Source organism: Echeneis naucrates, chromosome 19 (assembly GCF_900963305.1).
Source record: "Echeneis naucrates chromosome 19, fEcheNa1.1, whole genome shotgun sequence".
In the NCBI taxonomy this organism is placed as follows: Eukaryota; Metazoa; Chordata; class Actinopteri; order Carangiformes; family Echeneidae; genus Echeneis; species Echeneis naucrates.
In genome coordinates this window covers 9,232,403-9,253,692 of record NC_042529.1, presented here as the reverse complement: position 1 = coordinate 9,253,692, position 21,290 = coordinate 9,232,403, and the positions used below count along the sequence as shown (strand labels likewise).

The following is a 21,290-nucleotide window of genomic DNA, read 5'->3' as shown; positions in this document are numbered from 1 at the left end:
TTTATTTATTTATTTAATTATTTTTTGGTTTTTTTTTCCCCTCGCAGATGGACCTAAGGAATATTTGACATCTAACATGGACACTACAGGCTCCCTGCGATGACTGTGGTAAGGATGTAACTTCACACCGCCCCAGTTTGCATTGATAGAGAGAGACAGGGAGGAGGGAGGAAGGGGCGGCGGGGGGGGGAATAACCATCGGACATGCATGCAGGAAAATGTAACGATAAATGCATGCGTGTGCGTGCATGTGTGCGTGATAACAAGTGGGCTACCTAACATTGTGTTGTCAAGGATTGGTGTGTGTGTGTGTGTGTGTGTGTGGGGGGGGGGGGGGGGGGTGATGAGTGTATGCATGCGCGTGCATTTCTGTGTGTGTGCGTTTGTGAGGAGAAGACGACAGGGAGGGGGTGCTGTTCTGTTTGAACAGAAGCAAATATGCTCCTATTAGACTATGCAACACTCGGAGGCATTGACAGGTGTGTTGGCAGCACACAACAGCGTTTATTTAGGGCGCTCATACAGTTCAGATGATGCTACTTGAGAGAGAGAGAGAGAGAGAGAGAGAGAGAGAGACGGGGGGGCTCTATAAGATGCTACTGTATATTGGCCTACTATGTGTTGCTTGTAATTAATCATGGCTGTAACTAAGCCCCATGGCCGCTGGGAGCTTTGTAGCCAAGCCTCCCAGTTCGTGTCCGTGCTGTTAGGAGGCCTATGTAGTTGGTAATAATTCTATAATATGTGGAGAAGGCAGGCCCATTGCTGAAAGTGTGCGATGAGCATTTTTTTTGCCCCCCCCCACCCCGACGTGATGCTTCCACAGTCTGCTCCACAGGACAGACATGGATGCTTCTGCCCCCTCTTTGCTTTAGTGCCCATTTTCCACACAGACAGCCCATAATATAGAGACCAGTCCAAAAGACAGAAACCAATCTTTTTTTTTTTTTTTTTTTTTTTTACTATAAGAATGTATGTGTGCGCGTGAGTGTGTGCGTGCACGTGCGTGCTACCACGGAACACTCTTTCTTTCCATGCATCCACAAATGGAAGCACAGCAAAGCCAGAGTCAAGTCGACCTGTCATCCCATCCGGTCTGCGGTGCGGATGCGCGATGGAGGCGTGCTTGGTCCGAATCCCGGTGCCTCCATTCCCTTTACACAGCCGGCGACACTCACTTATAGATTCCAATGATGCGTTTCTTGCCCGCGGTTCCGTTTCATGGTATTAGCAGGAGGGGGGAGGAGGTGTGGATGGGGGTGGGTGGGGGAGGTGAGGGTGTTCATTATTAGTCGCTAAATGCCGTGTGCTTTTATTGAAATACCCAGAATGCACCCGACGTGCATGCAGCCTTTGGCTCAGGCGGAGATTTAACGCTTAACTTGATGCATCGTACGGACCTCTCTGTCTTTGGACCTCGTTCTGTCGACGGCTGCAGGAGCCTGCAAACCCCTCTCCCCGCCCCAGTGTCTGGTGGACGGGAGCTGTTTTTGCTGCTCTTTCTCTCTCTCTCTCTCTCACACACACACACACACACACACACACACACACACACACACACCAATGTATAACTCATTGCACACAAGGCTGTGATATTTCTCGGAGTCAGGGAATTTTTAGTAACACGATACACCAACTAATTTGAGGGGGGGGGGCAAATCCTAATTTGTCAACAAGCCAGGAGATACTCTACAGCCAGTCTGCCCACTCCAGGGCACATACAGGGTTCATTGTGACTGTGTATGATGGTGATGATGATGACGATGATGTGGGCTTATCATGATATGGAAGCGCCCACATGTGCACAGAGACGCAAACTTGATTTATTCCAATGTGGTGACACTGGCTTGAGCTCAGCTATCACACAGATGAATCAATGCAGCTACTTGATAATTTAACTGTACTATGGTTCTGTGTTATATAAAAATGTTTTCGCCAGCTCATTGTTTTCATGCCGCCTCGCTTCCCTGAGGCCCATGCTCTCACTCTTGGAGCAGCAAGAATAGCAATTTATTCAAAATTCATCAATAATGCTCCTACAGCTGTAATGTTAAGGAATGATAAGTCTACAGTGCACCAGACAGGGAGTGCTCTCTCTCCTTACCACTCTCACTCTCTCACACACACACACAGGTCTTGAAGCCCAGTGACCTCACAGCTGGCGCTTCAGTCAAAACTGCAGGCTGCACAGTTATGTTTTGCCAGCACTGTATCTGGAGTCCAGCATTAAACCCTTTGTTTCTCCAGTGCAGAATCATCAAAGTGAACAATTGCAATGAGCTTTGTAGTGATTATTACAACATATACAATGGTCCGCAGTAATTACATTACCCTGTTTTCTGTTTTCCCTGCTGTGCTAATGAAGAGCTGCTGGTAATGATAATGAGCTATTCCAAGATTAGTCCAGGCTAAGTCAATGGAACTTTTGCTCACAGGCCTAACTATACTTACCAGAGTATTTCAAGACATTTCAATGTCCTGAAATGTTCATTCAGGAGCATATTTTGAGTCATTTGGATAACATTGCAATGATCAGAGGCTGTGGTAAACTTTGGTCCACAAGAACCAAAAAGCCTGTGTAAATATCAGAGGTATTTTTAACAGAGTTGCACATAAGTGACAAATTAAAGTCAGTCAAAGCAGTGGACACAAAGACTAATCATCCCATCGCAAAGAAAAGCAATAAAATAGAAATCAATCGGATTTTCGAAAGCCAAACTGATTCAAAACCCCAAAGTCTTGAAATGAAGTATATAAGAGTACACAATTACACCAGAAATAAGCACTTTACAAAAGTATTAACCTAACAGACACCAAAACAATTTAAATTAATTGAGACAGATATCATCAACATTAGCTGCCTTACTGCAAAGCATGCCTTTAGTAAGATTTGGTTCAGTTGTCTGTCATGTGGCTGTAAAACAATCACTCTGAGGGCTCCAGGGTGTCACCTTTTTGAGTTGACCCCTTTCTTGATGCATATGCTGCTCTGACGACACAATTTACTAGCATATATGCAGCCATCAGTCTGTCAGAAAAGTTCAAAGCAGTTTTTAAATCTAATCTCATTTTGTAGTTGAGAGGTGCACTTTAAAGAAATGCAGTGAATGCCAGTTCAGGCTTGCGTCAATGATTATCCATCAGCAGAGCAGGAAAGGAAGTAAGCTGTTTTTTTTAGTGGGACACACAGAGAGGATGCCAAGTGCTCTAGCCAGCTCACCAGCATGAGGAGCTAATGCAGAGCTGTATCAGGACTCCACTTGTCAGCTAGTAGTCCCCATCTTTGGTCTTGGATATCTTTATATTAATAATAAGTCCCCTGGCAAACACATATTTTCACTGGAGCGTAGGCTGACTTGTATTAAATATGTTTGATCACAAAATTGATGATTTTGGTTGGACAAAGGAATTCTTTACAGTACTGCCCAGTCTCACTGATGTAAAGAAGCCTGCATGGGGCACTAAATCAGTCCAAAGCACTTAACAGTATAAAGGCCAGTGGAAGCCCTTGAGTATTGTAGAGTAGACAGTGAAAAATATGGGAAAAGAAGAGAGGGACATAAAGTGGGATAATAATTTTGATTGTCTGCATCCATACAATTTTGGCCCTGGTGTTTGCAAGAAGAATGAAACAGATCAATGGAAGGCGATCACATCTGTGGTTGTGTTTTGTTTTGTTTTTGTTTTTTTATTGGGATCACGATTTTAACAGTTTTATCAGTGCTTGATACTGATACACACTGATATAATCACGATCACAGTATTTATTTATTTATGTCTGCATTTGTCCTCATTGTTAAACACCACAGGGTGTCAACATTGTAGGAGATTGATGCAGTTATATGCTATCATAGTATTTTAAAGCAATGGCTCAGCATTGTGATCAGCTGTGAAATTTCCTCTTGGGCTACACTATATATATAAAGAGAGATGAAAAATATCAGTATTTCTAAAAGAATTAATAAATAAAAGAATTATAATTCCTGTTATTGGTGACCATCATCATTTCATGGCCAATTTTTCTTTTTTGTTTCGCTTGCTTCACAATCACGAACAATTGTGATACAGGTTGGCTCTGAATGCAGATTCTGCTTGTCACTCACAAACTCAGAAAAAATATTAGATTTTTGTGATATGTAAGTATTTGAGTTCATTTGCTTTGAGATTGCATAAACTACAGTATGACTGTTGCTCATGCTCACATCACAATACAATACTGGTATGATCTATTGTATCATGCACTGTAATTTTCCTCTAAAGTTTGATTTTGTCATTATGTTGTAAAGTGGCAGAAGAAGATTCTAAGTGTTAAACAGAAGCGTACCAATACTAAGGTGACCAGATTTCTGAGTAAAAAAAAACAACAACAACAAATAAACAGGCAACAACCAAAATGATCTGCTCTACGTAAATGCCTGTTTGAAATGTGCTACATCAGTTTGCTAAACCTTTCAGACCACATGCCACTTTCTACCGCAGATAGAATATTTTAATAAAAATAAAAAAAATAACTTCTCAATGCAACAGCACCAGCAAGATTAAACATCAACGAAATGCTACTGTATTAAAATGTAAGAATCGCCTAGTCTGTTGAGGCTGTAGGAGCTGTTTATTCTCATGTGTCTCCAGCATTTAACATTAGAACTGTAACAAAAACAACCAGGACAAGAGGATAGAGCAAAATTAAAATAATAATATTGTCATCTCATGGTTATCTAAACATCATCATCAACACCCTTACCGACGGCAATGACATCTCGACAATGGCAGCTTGGCGTTTGCATTGTCGCTTCAGTTCAGACCAACAGACGCATTGTATTACAACATCCTTACTTTTACCACACCTCACCGACACACAGCCATGTTTATGACAAACTCACATAACAAATTCATACGCAACTCACCATTCATAGTTTCAGTCACGTGACTCGCACTGACCCCTGCAGGGCAAAAAACCGGGTCCAAGATGGCCAATAACACTGGAAACGCCGGAGAACAACGCAAATCAGTCAATTTCCAATCGGGTTCAATCCACGAATCTTTAGATCATCTCCCTAAAGAAAAAAAAAAAACACAAGATATTAGATTAAACTGCAAATTTTGGGCACTTGCCATACACGATGAAGTCCCTGCCATACCTTCGATTCAGCAATGCTTAACCAACTAAGCAATCGGCTAGTGTTAGTTAACTGCTAATTAGCAAGGCCATTGGCGGTGTCAGAACAAATACATAAATACGTAATGAATGGCAGTATAAAATTAAAATACCCAGTCTTGACTAACGTTAGAGATTAGTCTTACCTTTGATTAAATGTTCGCTGCAAAGACGTGTGTACTTCGGTGGTCCATTCTTTGCCCTCCCCAGGGACAGAGGCATGTCTTAAGGCACAAATCCACAATCTCCCCCTCTCTGGGTTTTCTTTCTCAGACGGGATTCTGTAAAAGCACAGCCCAGGCTTGTCTCCTCGTCGATTTGTACAGCCAATTGCACAGCAGTGCACAAATGTTAAGCCAACACTAGTGAAATAAATAAATAGATAAATGGTGGCGGACAGGTAGAAGAAGTAGCATCTTCTGCCCTCCAAGAGGGTGTTTCCTTAATGGCGTGACGTCACGTGAAAACTGAATAACGCGGTGGCCGGTCTTTCTTCCGGTTATAACGATGATTACTTTGTGAATGGTATGTTGTAAATAAAAAGCCGGTCTTTCTTCCGTGTGCCTCTGCGTGGTGGTCTGGAGCGTAGCAACCGAGAGTAAACAATTTTGACGCGTATTTTGTTTCCGGGTGACGTCAGCACGTTAGTTTAACTGGCTACCGTAACAACTGGAGTTTGAGTCTGCGAGCAACTTCTTTCTCTCTCTCTGTCCCCCCATTCAAATTGGGAACGTGTGGTAACCCTAACCAATACAGGGTAGTTTAGCACAGTGCTTCTCAATAACCTTCTGTTATACCCCCTAGGAAGAAAATATTTCGCCCCCCCACTCTCCGCCGCGACCATAAATAGTATATTTGTCTATATAATTGTTATAAGTACACCTCTGCATAACATTGTATTGTTATTATCATTAAAGAAAACAAAATGGTTTAGCATAACATGGCTTCCTCCACACGTTCTCTTTAAGCTTTTCAAAAGATCACGATTTGACATATGTTTGATTTTATGAACAAAATTAATGTATTTCCTTATTACACAGGATTTCATGCAGAAGTCTGGGTTCAAAAGTGATATTTAATTTCTGTCTCCTGAAGATGTTTTTCAAATTGCATGGTTCAGTGTGTATGCTACTCGGAGACATCTTTCATTTCATTCACTTTAAGTTTAGATTGTATTGGTTGAGAGCGCATGTATAAGCAAAGATCCAGATCTAGATATTTACTGACAGTGTCATCACATTATCGTGCACTTCTTGAACGTTATTTGTTTTGCCAAAAATGCTAATTTCATAACAATCAGCTGACATTACTGTCACCTTTCCCCTTAGTTACATTACTCTGTGTTGTTGAGTATCTAATGCGATATCCATTTTCTTTTTCAGCTCTTACCCATGGTGCTGTGAGGAGCTTGGCCTCGTGGACACAATTTAGGAGTGTCAACCCTCCTTTATCCCTTCCTTGCCCATTACCCCTACCTTTGCTCACCTTCAGTCAATCCTATCCACCCACAGAAGAGCTTCGCAATAGATACCTCTTGCATAACACAAGTACACATAAGCATTCTGATCATTTGCCATGCAGGTTGGGACTTCGTGACAGGAGACTGAGCAAAAACACACAAAAGGAAGTGCTGGATAAATAAATAAAAAAAACAAACAAACATAGAGGCAATAAACACAGGAAGCTATGTAGACAAGACCAAAGGAATGATATTTTTTGAAAACTGAAGATGTAAAGATTTATATTTTGTACATCAAACTTTTAGTACAAGCTCATAAAAACTCAAGGCACGGAGACAGACAATTTGCATGCACAATCAACTTGTTTAGTTGCTTTTGTTTACTTGACACACACACACACCCGGTCTCATGATGATGTGCGAGGTGATGCCCACCATTTCTGAGGATGGGCGAAGTGGAACAGGCGGGGGCCCATCCTCACCTGCTGGGGCAGGAGTTGGAGGCCCAGGAGGTGCAATGGGAGGAGGAGGCTTCAGCGGCCGGGAGCCTAGAGGTGGAGGGGATGAAGGCGGCAGCACAGGGAACCTGGAGTCCCTGATGGTCAACATGCTGACAGAAAGGGAAAGGCTACTGGAGAACCTGAGGGAGACCCAGGAAAGTCTGGGCACAGCTCAGCTTCGCCTCCGAGAGCTCGGCCACGAGAAGGAGTCACTTCAAAGGCAGCTATCTATTGCTCTGCCACAGGTACAACTGTGTTTGTATATGTGTATTCGCAATCTATGGAGCCATGCTCGAAGTGAAAGTATGTGTTTTGGAGATGCAACAGTGTGAGAGAACATTTCTCCTTGTGGAATAACATTGGTTTTCCTATTTGCAGACTCTAGTAACGTATGAGTGTGTTTGTGTTTCATGGTGAAGGGAGCTCATGAGACATTAAGCCTTTGCTATGACAGTTCATGCAGAGTGATGCAGCTAGAGTTAAATACTTCCCCTTCTGCATCTTTAGAGTTTTCCTCACCAATGTTGTTCTTGCTAATGCATTAGGTTTATGTGCCTATCATCTTCTGGCTCTTTAGTCTAAGTTGCATCTGCAATTTTCCCCTGATTGTGTAATCAGTGTCTGTGGTTAGCAAATGATAAATGACACTGGAAGATAATATCTGTTAATGGCCTCAGCCTAACTTGAATGAATACTGTGTTTTGTAGGAATTCTCTTTAGTTTACTGGGGGAAATTGCTTATTAATAATGACAGGAATTGGTAAATTTTATGCTTTAGTTGTAATATGTAGAGCTTTCTTTCTCTGCACAAATCTCCCTACTCTGAGCATGGAGCATTGTGTTGTTTGGCTGCACAAATAACACAAATAACACACACACACACACACACACATAAGCCAGGCTTGTATTGCCTGTTCTCTATGTTCCAGCCTCGTCATGCTGTTTTCGTATTCAGATATTTAGATTTGCCTCCTTAGTTGTTTCAGGTTCATGGATGGATGGTTGGAAGACAAGTGGAAGATTTGATTTTCTGATGGGACTAACTGAAAGCCTGAGGTGGACTTTTTGTTAGCATTGAGATTTTCTTTGTTCTGAAATGAAGTTTGAAAATGAGCTTGCTATTAAGTTTGTTGAAACTGAATTTATTTTCCCCTTTAAATGATTATCATCATTATTATACTTAGTTGCATTTTACCCAGTTTAATTTCCACATAGTTTCATTTTGTAGGGTTCAGATTCAGGTTAGTTTATCCGATCGATTACAGTAGCAATCATGACATAAATCCAGCTAAAAAAATACAACTATATTTAGTTATCACCATTTGAGCTAATTAATTAGCTAAAAAAAAAAACAATTTCTTACAATTTTCATCGTTTGGTGATTTATTATTTAGTTCATGTTCAAAGAAAAAATACAATATGTTCCCTAATTCAAATTCTCTTCTGGGTAGTTTTTGTACTGTACAGTAAAATAATTATACATGAGATGCAAAGCTAAATCATATTCATTGTGTTCCTATTTGTATAAATCGGTTTCGCAAACATGTCAGATCAGTCCTGCAAATTCCTCTGAACGGAATGAGGCCAAAGATAGAGTGAGATGAAATAGAAAAGAAATGACAAGGAGACAAGAAAAGCCCACTGAGAAGCTGACCCTTATCCAAACAAGAAACAATCGCACAAGGCCAGGAGCCAATGGGCCCACTGTGTCACCATCTGTATAGATCTATCTCCGGCTCTTTCTTTTTTCCCCTCCACCATGCAAACAGACCAGTTTCATTTATCGACTTAGAAGTGTTTCTTAAATCTAAAAGCAGGTAGAGCTGACTGTAAACAGCTGCACATTGTTACTCTCATAAAGAGCGAGTGTCTTGAAGGTGAAGCTTTGGATGTGTTTTATCGAAGCATTAACAAATCACTGACCACGGATTCTATGGGTTTAGCTCTCTTTCCTCCTCAAGCAAATCAAGACATGCTCTCCTTTTTTGCACTGAACAACGTGCAGGTTGCATATGTATCCCCAGCGGTGTTGGCAAAGACATATCGATGCTCTGTTTTTTGGGGGCCTCGCTTGTGAATTCCAGTGCAGAGCCATTGTGTAACAGTGTGATGTAATCCATCCATGCATACGAGTTCACTGGGGAGGTTGAGCAAGAGAGAGGTGGTGGAAACTGTGTCAGTGATTTACACAATTATTATGTAGGTTTACATCATGTGTGTCTTCCTTTGTCCATGGTCTCAGGTGTTTCACAAACTATGTTTCTGGAGGCCTTTGCTTATGTATATTTTTAGCATTGGCGTGAGTCTGCGTGTCTGTGCTCAGAGCAACATATTCTGTGTTATTTTCAGAGTCACTAGATTTTGCTGCCCTGTATTATTATTGTTCCTTTTAACTTTTATTGCAGCTGAAGTGGCTGCATTGAGACTGCTTAGACTATTAAAACCATTCATTTAAGCAGTTTGTTTTCTTTGCCCCTGAACGCAGCTTGTGTATTCCACAGGAATTTGCTGTGTTGACTAAAGAGCTGAACGTTTGCCGGGAGCAGCTTCTGGAGAGAGAGGAGGAGATTGCTGAGCTCAAGGCAGAGAGAAACAACACACGTGTAAGATGTTTAGCGGCCATTTTGCTTATTAGCACTGTAACAGACTCTGTGTTATCTTCTTCACCCATTGTGGTTGTGTGGGTGTGACATTGTTTCATTAGCTATTTTCCTCCCTCTTCTTTTTTTTATCCTTCACATTCTCATTTCTGTCTGCGGCTCCTTTTTTTTTTTTTTTTTGGGTCTATATCTGCTTTTCTTATTTCACCCACTCACTCCTTGTTCTTTCATACTGCCCGGCGCTCATCTCACCACCAAATTTCATCTCATTGTCATTTGTTCACTTCTCTGCATGTTCTCCTTTTCCTGCTCTCTATGATTCTGTCTGAATCTCTTTCCCTCCACATCCTCTATGTTCCTGTCCTTCAAACTCTGTCTCTCCATCTCCTTCCCCTTCTGCCCCCATGCTCCTGTAGTTGTTGCTGGAACACCTGGAGTGCCTGGTGTCTCGCCATGAGCGCAGTCTGAGGATGACAGTGGTAAAAAGGCAAGCTCAGTCACCTGCAGGGGTCTCCAGTGAGGTGGAGGTGCTCAAGGCCCTGAAGTCTCTTTTTGAGCATCACAAGGCCCTAGATGAGAAGGTGGGTCAAGCCGTTTTCCTGTGAACTGTCAACCATGGCCTGAGTTTACAAAAGTAAAAGTTCACTTTAATGGCGTAAAAGAGCAAAGAGTCTGAATTTGTGAACAGTATGATGGCCAGTTAACTTGTATTAATCCCTTTGAATTCATTGCACAGGTGCGAGAGAGGCTCCGTGTTGCCCTTGAGAGGGTGTCCATGTTAGAGGATCAACTTGCAGCGTCTTCTCAAGAGGTAAAGTCTGATAAAAATGATTTTCCACGTCTCAAGGATCCTTAAGATTTATGTGAAGGATGCTAAGAAGTGGACGAAACATTTATTCATATCATCCATCCATTTTGTCTCCCTCTTTCCAGGTAATCTCTTTAAGAGACCAAATTAAAAGGCGTCAACAAGGGGTGGACGGCGGGAAAGATGTAAGGGAGGGTTTTATGCATGTTGGTTCCAGTTGTTTTTGTGTATGTGTTAGCGTCAAGAAAGTCAGTAGAAATTAGATGTGTGGGTTTCATGGTGTGTCTCATCAGTAGCTCATTTATGTTTAGCTGCAAATTTATGTGGTTCAAGCTCATTTTTATCTCCTTCTTTACTCTCATTTCTTCTCTATAGCGGCTACCCAACGGTCCCTCTTCTGGCCTGGAGGACAGCGAGCTGGAGAGACAGAGAGAAGGAGAGATAGAGCGGCAGAGAGCTGAACTCTCACAGCTGAGGGAGAGGCTGGCCCTCATGTGCCGCCAGGTGAGCGTGTGTGATTCTGACCAACATGACACTTAAAATTTCTGAATGAATTTATTCTTTGTCTTGTGTTTTCACCAGAGCAAGCATTCAAGCATTCATCACTTCTTATAGATAGTAGATATAATAATATAAAATAATATACAATAATATATCAAATAATTCCAAATTTGAATCAAACCCTGTTCTAAACCTGGACCTCAGTGCTGATAGTAAACCTTAAATAGTGAAACGTCAGCAGCATACTGGATTACAAATGTAGAAATACAATCATATTTGTACTTATCTGTGCCTATTGCTTTTGTTTCTAATTTGGTTAATACAATTAAAATTGTATATTCTAATTCATTACTTATGTGCACTTGATCAAGCAGTGCTAAGCTATCTCACAAGCATTTCCAACAGTAAATCCCAATGAGAGGAACAATGCTCAGTAGGTCTACTGGTTTCCCTCTTCCCTCTTGTGGCCAGTTACACTATTACAGCTTTTTGAAAAAGTCAGAATAATTGAATGCTTAATGCACAAAATTATATTTGAATTTAATCATGGACTCTCTATAAAGCTTATTGCAATAAATTATAGTTTAATAGGTTAAACTGTGCAGTGGATGAAGATGACTAATTGACAGAAATCCGAAGGAAGAGACCCATTTTGTGTATCAGCTGCCAGACTCTCAAGTCATCTGCTTTTTAAGAGTCAGACGTTTGTAACCTTTCACTGTAATCTCTATTTACACTCAGCGCTGTGGCCCGTTAATACTGACATAGGCTCAAAATGTGTCATCATGTGTCCCTTCTTGGTGTCACGTCAGGTTGGGGAAATAGAGGAACAGCTTGCGGCCGCCAGGAGGGAGGTGACGAAGTCGGAGGAGGCCAATCAGAAGCTCCAAAGGGAAGTGAAAGAGGTCTGTTGAGCCAATATGTCTATTGCTGGCCAAGACCCTGACCCCCGTTGCCTCCCAGGGCTACAAGCGTATATATATTTGAACACAATGGGCATATGTTATAGAAGTGTGAATCCGCATTATTTTGTGATGTGAGATATATTCAGAGAAATTAATTGAAGTTTTGCTTACAGTTGATTTGATACTCTAAAATAACACTTAAATAATTGCAAACGGATTCATATAGCATTTAAATTTACCAGCAACTTATGTCAGCTGGGCACACACATTTTTTTCCTCTGACCTTCCACTCTCAAATAATTCTGTGGCATAAACTATCGTATCATGTGTTGCGGAAGATTTGATTGCACATCATCTTGTTTCATGATACCACTCTCTCCTTCAGGCTCTTTGCCAAAGAGAGGATATGGAGGAAAGAATTACAACACTTGAACGCAGGTAATTTTCACAGTGTATTAGGAACCCCCTTTTAGTTTTAGTGAGGGGTTGGCCAGAATACGATACATCACCTTTAATTGACATAGAAAAAAGACCATATGTTTCACCTGTTGAGTGGTAATGTGTTGCAGCAGTCCCCTGAGACCTCTTTATACAGCGCAAGATTGTTTTACATAATGACATTTGCATTTTTTCCTATTATAAATGCAACTGCGTGCAATAAAGGCAACAAACAGACTTCCTCCCTCGCAGTTTATTGGATGATGTAAGCAAGTGATTTAGGCTATCTTTGAATATCATATGCCCCTCTAGTCCAATGTATACTACTATTAAAATGTCGTTCATTAATTTGAGATATGCTCAAGTCACATTTTTCAGAACCTTAAAAAAAAACCCAAAAGCCATCTTAAAGTATTGCTCTTCCTAAACAATCGGGCATAGCATTTTTTTTTATCTGCAGATTAACTACCTGTTTTTCTGTAATCAGTTACAGTAAATCAAATATGTTGTATTATTTTAGCTAAAGAACTATAGCCAAAATGTAAATTTAGCTAAATTAAATGTGGCTTTGTGTTGCATGCAGGTACCTCAGCGCCCAGAGGGAGGCGACTTCTCTCCATGATATCAAAGACAAACTGGAAAATGAGCTGGCCAGCAAGGAGTCTCTGCACAGACAGGTAAGGGATGTCTCAGATAATAAATCCTGATGCTTAGTAACAGAGCAGTAGTATTTTTATATGTGAAAATGGAACACTTTCTCCGGTGGCAGCTCTAATGCATATGTGTTTTCATCTGTGTGTTTAGAGTGAAGAGAAGAACAGACAGCTCCAGGAGCGTCTGGATGAAGCCAAGCAGAAGCTCCAGCAGACCCTTCAGAGGGCAGAGACTTTACCAGAGATCGAGGCCCAGCTTGCCCAAAGAGTTGCAGCTCTCAACAAGGTACTGGGGTCAAATATTGTGTTATGTAGCCTTCTAACTGTTAGATTTAGTGGGAATACTTATTTTAAAGTGGCCTTTGTATTGTCCTACAGTAGCTGCTGTCTTGTGATCATGTTTGTATGTTTGCTGTAACATAGGCAGAGGAGCGCCATGGGAACTTTGAGGAACGACTACGGCAAATGGAAGCCCAACTGGAGGAGAAGAACCAGGAACTACAGAGGGTACCATCACTTATCTCACTCCCCTAAACTACAGTCCAATTTATCAGTGCAGCTTTTTTTATTACCTTGAGCGTCTCTCATCGGGCTTTGCTTAATTTTAGGCGAGACAGAGGGAGAAGATGAATGACGAACACAACAAACGTCTGTCTGACACAGTAGACAAGCTGCTGTCTGAGTCCAATGAGAGACTTCAGCTCCACCTGAAAGAACGGATGGCAGCACTAGAGGAGAAGGTGAGGAGAGGACCAGTCAGTGCTACTCTATATTTTACAACAGAGTAGAAACGAATAAAAGAAATAAAGGAGAATAAGAAAAGAAAAATGTTTCTTCTGCTCTGCTAGAATGCTCTCTCAGAGGAACTAGCCAATATGAAGAAAATCCAAGATGATCTTCTGGCTAATAAGGTATTCATACTCTTCTTTGTGTACTTTATTTTTTTCCCATGTAATGTGCGTGAAGAGTCAAAGCCACTGTTGTGAACATACATGCATGCTTACCATCCAATTCTAAAAGGGTTGCAACACTGTTTTCCAGGCAGGATCTTTAACAAATCGGGGTCATTGTCCCTTTTGAAAAAAGGGAAATTATAGCCTTTCTATTCTGTACTTTAGGAGCAGCTGCTTGCGGAGCTGGAGCGAATCCAACTGGAGCTGGATCAGCTGAGAGGCAGGCCTGGGTCTTCTTATTCCAGGTTAGACACAATGAACCTTTCTTTATACTGTACAGCAAGTTCTGCTTATTAGGACTAAAACAAATGCTCCCAAGGGAAAGAACACTGCCCTCTCTGAATTCAAGTGTTTGTTTACTTCAGTTTATTTTTAATGTAATTTAAGGAAGTCATTGTTGATACAGCACCTAGAGGGGGTTTTTCTTCCTGCCAAATATGGAAATTATATATATATATATATGCGTTCAATTACGGATGTAGCTGACGTGATGTTGTTTCGTTTTTTTATTATTCCTAAGAGATTAGTTTGTTGGTATTTTGACATTTTGATTTTGTGGTATAACAAATGGATTCTGGATCTCACCATAGGGCGGGCAGCGTGAGCTCACTTCCCTCCACCCTTTTTCGAAGATCTCTTCCAGGGAGCGCCTCAGAGCTGCGGTACCCCCAGGGTGGAGGCTCGCTCCCGGCTGGCTATGGCAGCTCCTCTAGTGGGGTGGTGGTCAGGCGGGCACACCGTGGCCGGTGGGGGCCTCCTAGAGACGATAGTAACAAGGTGCTGGGCTGAAGCTGAGATAATGTTGAATGTGATAATGCTGTTGATGTATTCAGATTACGTCATCTGCTGTATCCCATCGTGTTTCCCTCTTTCCAGTATGGAGAGTGGGACAGCAGCGGTATGCTCGGCCCTGGGTTCGAAGGTGGCGTGGAGGGAGGCTGCTCTGATGACGAGGATGACCGGGAGACTCTATTTGGATCCGAGCTTCTGTCTCCCAGTGGACAGACAGATGTACAGACTTTGGCCATTATGCTACAGGAGCAACTGGAGGCCATTAACAAGGAGATTAAGTAAGTAGTGTGCAGAATTTAAGCCCTGAACAAATTGCCAGAAATGGCCTGAGGTAACAGATGTATAAGCACAAAACCCATTTGAAATGTTTGCTTTTCTTTTTCTCATCTCTCAGGTTAATACAGGAGGAAAAGGAGAGCACAGAACTGAGAGCAGAGGAAATTGAAAGCCGGGTCAGCAGCGTAGCCCTCGATGCCCCACCTATTCCACCTTCCTCATTGGGGGGACGGGACAGCGTCGGGAGGGGTTACATGACTCCGTCCATCACCTCCTCCACATTAGCATCTCCTTCACCACCCAGTTCTGGACATTCCACCCCCCGGCTGCCACATTCCCCTGCCAGAGAGACTGACAGACAGGTACTGTGTCAAAGATGTCAAAGCTGTGATATCAGCTACAGATATAAATTCGGCTCACTTAGACATAACCAGTCGTAATGCAGCGTTAAATTGTGTACATCTACTGAAAATATTTCCCACCCTGCAGAATAGCAAAGATGGCGAAGAATGCAGAGCACTTGCCCTGATTGACTCCACCCCTCCCCCTGTTCCTCGGGCCCTACGATTGGACCGAATGACACACACTCACCCAGGGGCAGGCCTTGATGACCACCGTGAATTTCGCAGGTATGCCCGAGAACTCCTAAATGCTTTTTCTGGTTCAAAAACAAGCACCTAGACTAAGCATACCTGTGGATTTTGCCATTTCTGTCCAGTCTCTCTGCTGATGGTGCCACCACTGCTAGCCAGGATTCCCTCCACAAAGCCAGCAAAAAGAAGAGTATTAAGTCCTCAATTGGTCGTCTCTTCGGCAAAAAGGAAAAGGGGAGGATCGGGGCACCTGGGCGTGAATCTGCCTCACTGGGTTAGTGAACTGATCAGAAACTACTCATTCACCACAGTGACCCAACAGACCTCTTTCGTTTCCCTTTTTCTTGTCCAACTGATAACTGTAATGACATTGCATGAACTGCTGCAGTGAGGTGAGTTCATGAGGTAATCATCAATTTGAATCTTTTTCAGCTTCCACACCCTCTGATGACCTGGGTTCAGCTGACCCGTTGGGTCTGGCTAAACTTGGGACGGGAACAGTGGAAAAAGACCGCCGCAGCAAGAAGAAGTAAGATCGTTCGTCTTCCCACCTGTGCATTACATTATACAGAGATTTTTTTAACCACCCTCCTGCTGGCTATACAGTGCTACATGACATGTGGCCATACCAGTTGTAGAGCAAGACACTAAGCAGGCCAGGGCTGGAGCTTTTTGTTGCCCCAGTGCCATTAATTTGAAAATAAAATAAAATAAAATAAAAAAGAATATCATGTACATTTATTAAAAAAATTCCCTTGTGGGACTGCGAGCCACAAATGTCATGGCATCCCAAGTTCAGTGTGATTTTCTATTTATATAGTGGTAAGGTGAGATTTGAAGAAATTAATCTCTGTCAAACTTCTGTTTTCCACTCTCCTTGCCAGGCACGATTTGTTAGAGGAAGCCTGTCGTCAGGGTCTGCCTTTTGCCTCATGGGACGGTCCAACTGTTGTTACATGGTTGGAGGTATGACACGGCACATTGTTCTGCTAAATGGGAGGATAAGTCCAGTTCAAATTGTTTTATTTGTGCCTTTACTGCGTTCTTATGCTCATGACTTTGTAAAAATAGACTATACTGTGCTCAGCAAATTCCAGAAATGGCATTTCTACATTGGGTGTGCCACCCGATCATTTGGCATTTCGTCATTACTAGTGTTGAGGTTAAATACGTCTCACATCTTCTTTCTGTTTACCCAGCTGTGGGTTGGGATGCCAGCATGGTATGTTGCAGCGTGCCGGGCCAACGTGAAGAGCGGCGCCATTATGGCCAACCTCTCAGACACAGAGATCCAGAGGGAGATCGGCATTAGCAACCCCTTACACAGGCTCAAACTCCGCTTGGCCATCCAGGAAATGGTCTCCCTCACGAGTCCATCTGCACCTGCAAGCACACGCTCTGTAAGGCTCTGTAAAAAACGTGATATAGCCCTGAATACCAACACTATCATGTCAAGGAAGGGGACAAATGCTGTATTTGTTTGCTGTTGTTACAGTCAACCAGTAATATTTGGATGACACATGCTGAGATGGAGTCTCTTACTGCTGCGACCAAGCCAGTAAGACTGATTATTATATATCATACCAACTGGTTATTTATTTATATGAAATTAATTTGCAACTTTTTCATGTACATAAAATTGAGACAATAAAATATTTTCAGTATATAGCCATTTAATGTAAGTTATTGGTTTATATTTTGGCCTCTTAGAACTTAGTAATATGAAGCACAAACTAATGAGTTCTTTTCTTTTTTTAGGCATGTTTACCATCATCTTTCCCTCACTATTCCCTTGAAATCTATTTGGATATAGTGTTTTTTCCAACTAATTCTCACTCACTAACAAAACTTTTCCTCCCTCTGCCTTCCCTCTCTGTCCTGACACCAATTCAACATAACACACACAAACACACTCCCCCGTGATCTTTCTCCTCTCTTTGCAACTCTCTGTCCCCTTTCTATTTCTTCTCTGCCTGAACTACAAGGAGCAGAAAGAGTTCAGCTGGGATCAGGTGAGTTTTTATCAGTGCACACATCATCACCTAAAACAGTCTGATGTGAAGTCAAGAGGAAAACAGATTCTTTACTCATGGCACTTTGGGAAATAACAAAATTACCTAAGATGTTTTTCATAACAAACATTTAGGCAGTTTTCCCATCACACAGCCAAATGGAAATAATCAATTGCTCTCTTATATTAACACAAACTGACCACTTGTGTTGGCATGTTAAGTCTAAAGTTCCTCATGTAAACAGTTTTTTATAAAGATCCATCAGCTGTACACTGTAGTAGAGCCTGTTTTCCATGAGTTCAGCGTAGAAGCATGCGAAGCCTCAAGTGAATGTAATGAAAACCAGAAGAACTCAGGAAGCAGCTGAGAGAACGATGGCAAGAATCATCTGAATGTCAGTTATAAGGTTTTTTCCATAGCAGAAGCTTAAATTTTAAAATCATTAAAATTGAAAACACAACACTTAAGTTTATAAACTGTTAACGCAACAGCCTATTTGATGCGGGGACTTTCTGATGTGTCTTGCTGATGGCAAATTTTGCTAATGACTTATAACTAATATAAAAGGCCTTAGTAAATTTCTATCTAGCCTACAGTTCCCATGTTTTCTATATTTTCCACATTACCTGTGATGAATCAAATAACTCAGCAGAGCTTTTGGGTTTGAGTAACTTCTGGCTGGCATATAGGCGACCCAGGGGGAAAACCCTGTAGACAGTATTTTTTTGGAGACTAGGTTGTTGCTGAGCTTTAAAAGAAATCAGAATATTTGACCATTTTACTAACGGTCGTAAACTAACCAGCTGATCTTTCCTTATTTTTCTATATTTCAATTCAGGTCGTTGATGTAAGCAGTTCTACTGTAGTACAGGGAAAACTGTAAAACAATTGGAAACTAAATATTCAATTCAGGATTCTACGTGTTTTCTGATACATCACACACATTGTCTCTACTTCAACTATGTTCATTCTTATCACCCCCCTCTGCTGGTCAGATCCTGGCCTATGGAGACATGAACCATGAGTGGGTAGGGAACGAATGGCTGCCAAGCCTCGGTTTACCCCAATACCGCTCCTACTTCATGGAGTCACTGGTGGACGCCCGCATGCTTGATCACCTCACCAAGAAAGAGCTGAGGGGTCAGCTGAAAATGGTGGACAGTTTCCACAGGTCTGACAGAGAGAGTGGAAGATTATTTTGTGTAACATTCATACATCAACCTTATCAGATGTTGCTCTCTGCACTATTTTATGAAGACATAGATACCACCTTTAATGAAAAACCATTCTCACTTTACAGGGTGAGCCTTCACTATGGTATAATGTGCTTGAAGCGTTTGAACTATGACAGGAAGGAGCTGGAGAGGAGGAGGGATGAGAGTCAGCATCAGAATCAAGGTGAGTCCTGTGATTGATGGGCACATCATCCTTTCAGACTGGATTTCAGAGCATACTGTAAATGGACACACACTGCTGAAGATTGCTATTTTTCCGTGTCCTCCAGATGTGATGGTATGGTCCAATGAACGAGTGATGTGTTGGGTGCAGTCAATTGGTCTGAAAGAGTTTGCTGACAACCTGTTAGAGAGTGGGGTCCACGGGGCCCTCCTGGCACTAGATGACACCTTTGACTACACTGACTTGGCTCTCCTCCTTCAAATACCCAATCAGAACACACAGGTCTGCCTATTGCAGATATAATCCCAATATTCAACTGTGAAATGACGTGAATTATGATCTGAAAGCTCCATTTGTCTATGCACTGCAGGCGAGACAGCTCTTGGAGAAAGAGTACAATGCTCTCATCTCCATGGGAACAGAGAGGAGGCCAGATGAGGTACAGTAAAGCAGCCAGACTGGAGTGCACGTTGATAGTAACTGCTCCTGCTTAGACTATTTTCCTTAAATGTAAAGCCTTTGATCCAGAGTTTTTAATTTTTGCTGTTGTTAATTTTGATCTGTGTCCATTTCCTTTTCCCTGTTAAAACACTATAGCAGAGCTGAATATTTCTCTTCCTTATAGAGTACCACTGCTGGCAAATTGCTGTCATGCCAGTGGTTCAGCTGTGTTTACACCAGTGCTAATTGCTTTTTTACAACATATACCACTAAAAAATGTGCAACTGTGGTATATTGTCACAACAAATCCTGCTTTGTCAAATAGTGCTTTGGTAAAATCCTTCTAATACACAATGAACAACACCCTGAAAAAGATGGCCTTTGCTGTGAAAACTGATGTTATTTCATTGTCTCTACAGGACGGCACAAAGACATTCACACGATCACCATCGTGGAGAAAGATGTTCAGAGAGAAGGACCTCCGTGGCGTGACATCCGACTCCTCAGAAACATTACCTGCCAATTTCCGTGCCTCCGCCATCTCAACCCCCTCCGTCACCCTGAGGAAAGTCCAGAGTGAAGGTGAGGAGTCGCTCAGTGAGCATTAAGCAGCACTGCCAACATCAGGCGTTACACTGGGCGCTTTTTTTCCTTACCAATGTTAAACTTGCTTAATTGGTCTTGGTTGGTTGAAAAACGGCTTACATTAAAGACAAATTCAGTCAGAGATATGTCTGTTTGTCTCATAGAACCACAATGTTGACAGTATTTTTACTATCTTTGGCTCTTGCTCTGTCAGTGAACTCTGGTCCAAGAGGAGAGTCGGGGTCCGTGAGAACATATTCCTGCTAAGAGATAAGCACACCAAGTGAGAAAAGCTGGTAATATCAGTTGCTGAAAATAGTCTGTGTGAACGCCAGATCAAACATCGCATCTCACCAAGAGCTATTACAGTTCTTCAGGTGTGTTTTATTCTGTTTTTCAGACCCCCACCTCCATCCTAGCCCAAGGAAAAAAAAAAAAAAAGAACTGAGGATCAGAATCAAAAAGGGACGCTCTAAGATGACAAACAACATTCGAGCCATACGCCTCGAAGAATCAAAGACACTGAGTGAATGATTTCTGAAAAAATGATAAAATAATGAGTGAATGTCTGTTTATTCATCTGTTTCTCTCTCTCTCTCTTTCTCTCTCTCTCCATCTTGATCCATAGTTGTGGCATGATGCTGTTTGATTCTGTAGAAAGTGACCATCGCCTATTGTGAATTCATATTCTGTTTTTGAGTGTGAGATGGCAATATTGACACAATCAATTTCTAGTTTTTAAATTGGAAAATGCATTCCTGTTCATATCAAGAGAATGATTCCCCGATGTACATCCTTCCGGGTGTTCTCACTCGATTTAGACTAATAATAGAACATACTCTACCTAGTAACATAACATTACGGTAGAGTCTGGGGAGAAGTGTTTTAAGGGTAAATGAAATGTATGTTCTTAAGCCATAACAGACAAGAGATGCACAAATGTGAATAGGTCAGGCAAAGGGACAATTAGCAAAGTGCTTTATGACAAAATCCTGTTCAAAGTGGGAAAAAGAGAGTTAAGCATTTGTGTTAATATGCATGCCAAAATCAACCATTTTAGAGTGAACGTCATGATATGAATCATGTAATGATGTGAAAGCTGGGGTCAGGACTTTGTAAAATGTGTGTATTTTATTTTTATCATTTTTTTATGATAACTGCTATTGTATGTATGTACAGTATGTATGTGTGTGTATTAAAATGTACGTTCATTTCATACTT

At 41.7% G+C, this 21,290-nt stretch overlaps 1 protein-coding gene across 1 annotated transcript; it reads left to right on the top strand.

Moving 5' to 3' along the window:
* Positions 1 to 7,023: 7,023 nt before the first annotated feature.
* LOC115059777 (liprin-alpha-3-like) lies at positions 7,024 to 20,336 on the top strand. The gene is made up of 30 exons (XM_029527465.1): positions 7,024 to 7,359; positions 9,616 to 9,717; positions 10,131 to 10,295; positions 10,451 to 10,525; positions 10,648 to 10,707; positions 10,898 to 11,026; positions 11,836 to 11,928; positions 12,314 to 12,366; positions 12,950 to 13,043; positions 13,171 to 13,305; positions 13,443 to 13,526; positions 13,628 to 13,759; positions 13,868 to 13,930; positions 14,138 to 14,217; positions 14,563 to 14,749; positions 14,849 to 15,042; positions 15,159 to 15,402; positions 15,530 to 15,669; positions 15,759 to 15,907; positions 16,066 to 16,162; positions 16,518 to 16,599; positions 16,833 to 17,033; positions 17,129 to 17,191; positions 17,619 to 17,645; positions 18,641 to 18,816; positions 18,946 to 19,043; positions 19,150 to 19,325; positions 19,414 to 19,482; positions 19,904 to 20,066; positions 20,284 to 20,336. The coding sequence occupies exons 1-30, from the start codon at positions 7,024 to 7,026 to the stop codon at positions 20,334 to 20,336; spliced, it is 3,720 nt and encodes a 1,239-aa protein (XP_029383325.1).
* Positions 20,337 to 21,290: the final 954 nt, after the last annotated feature.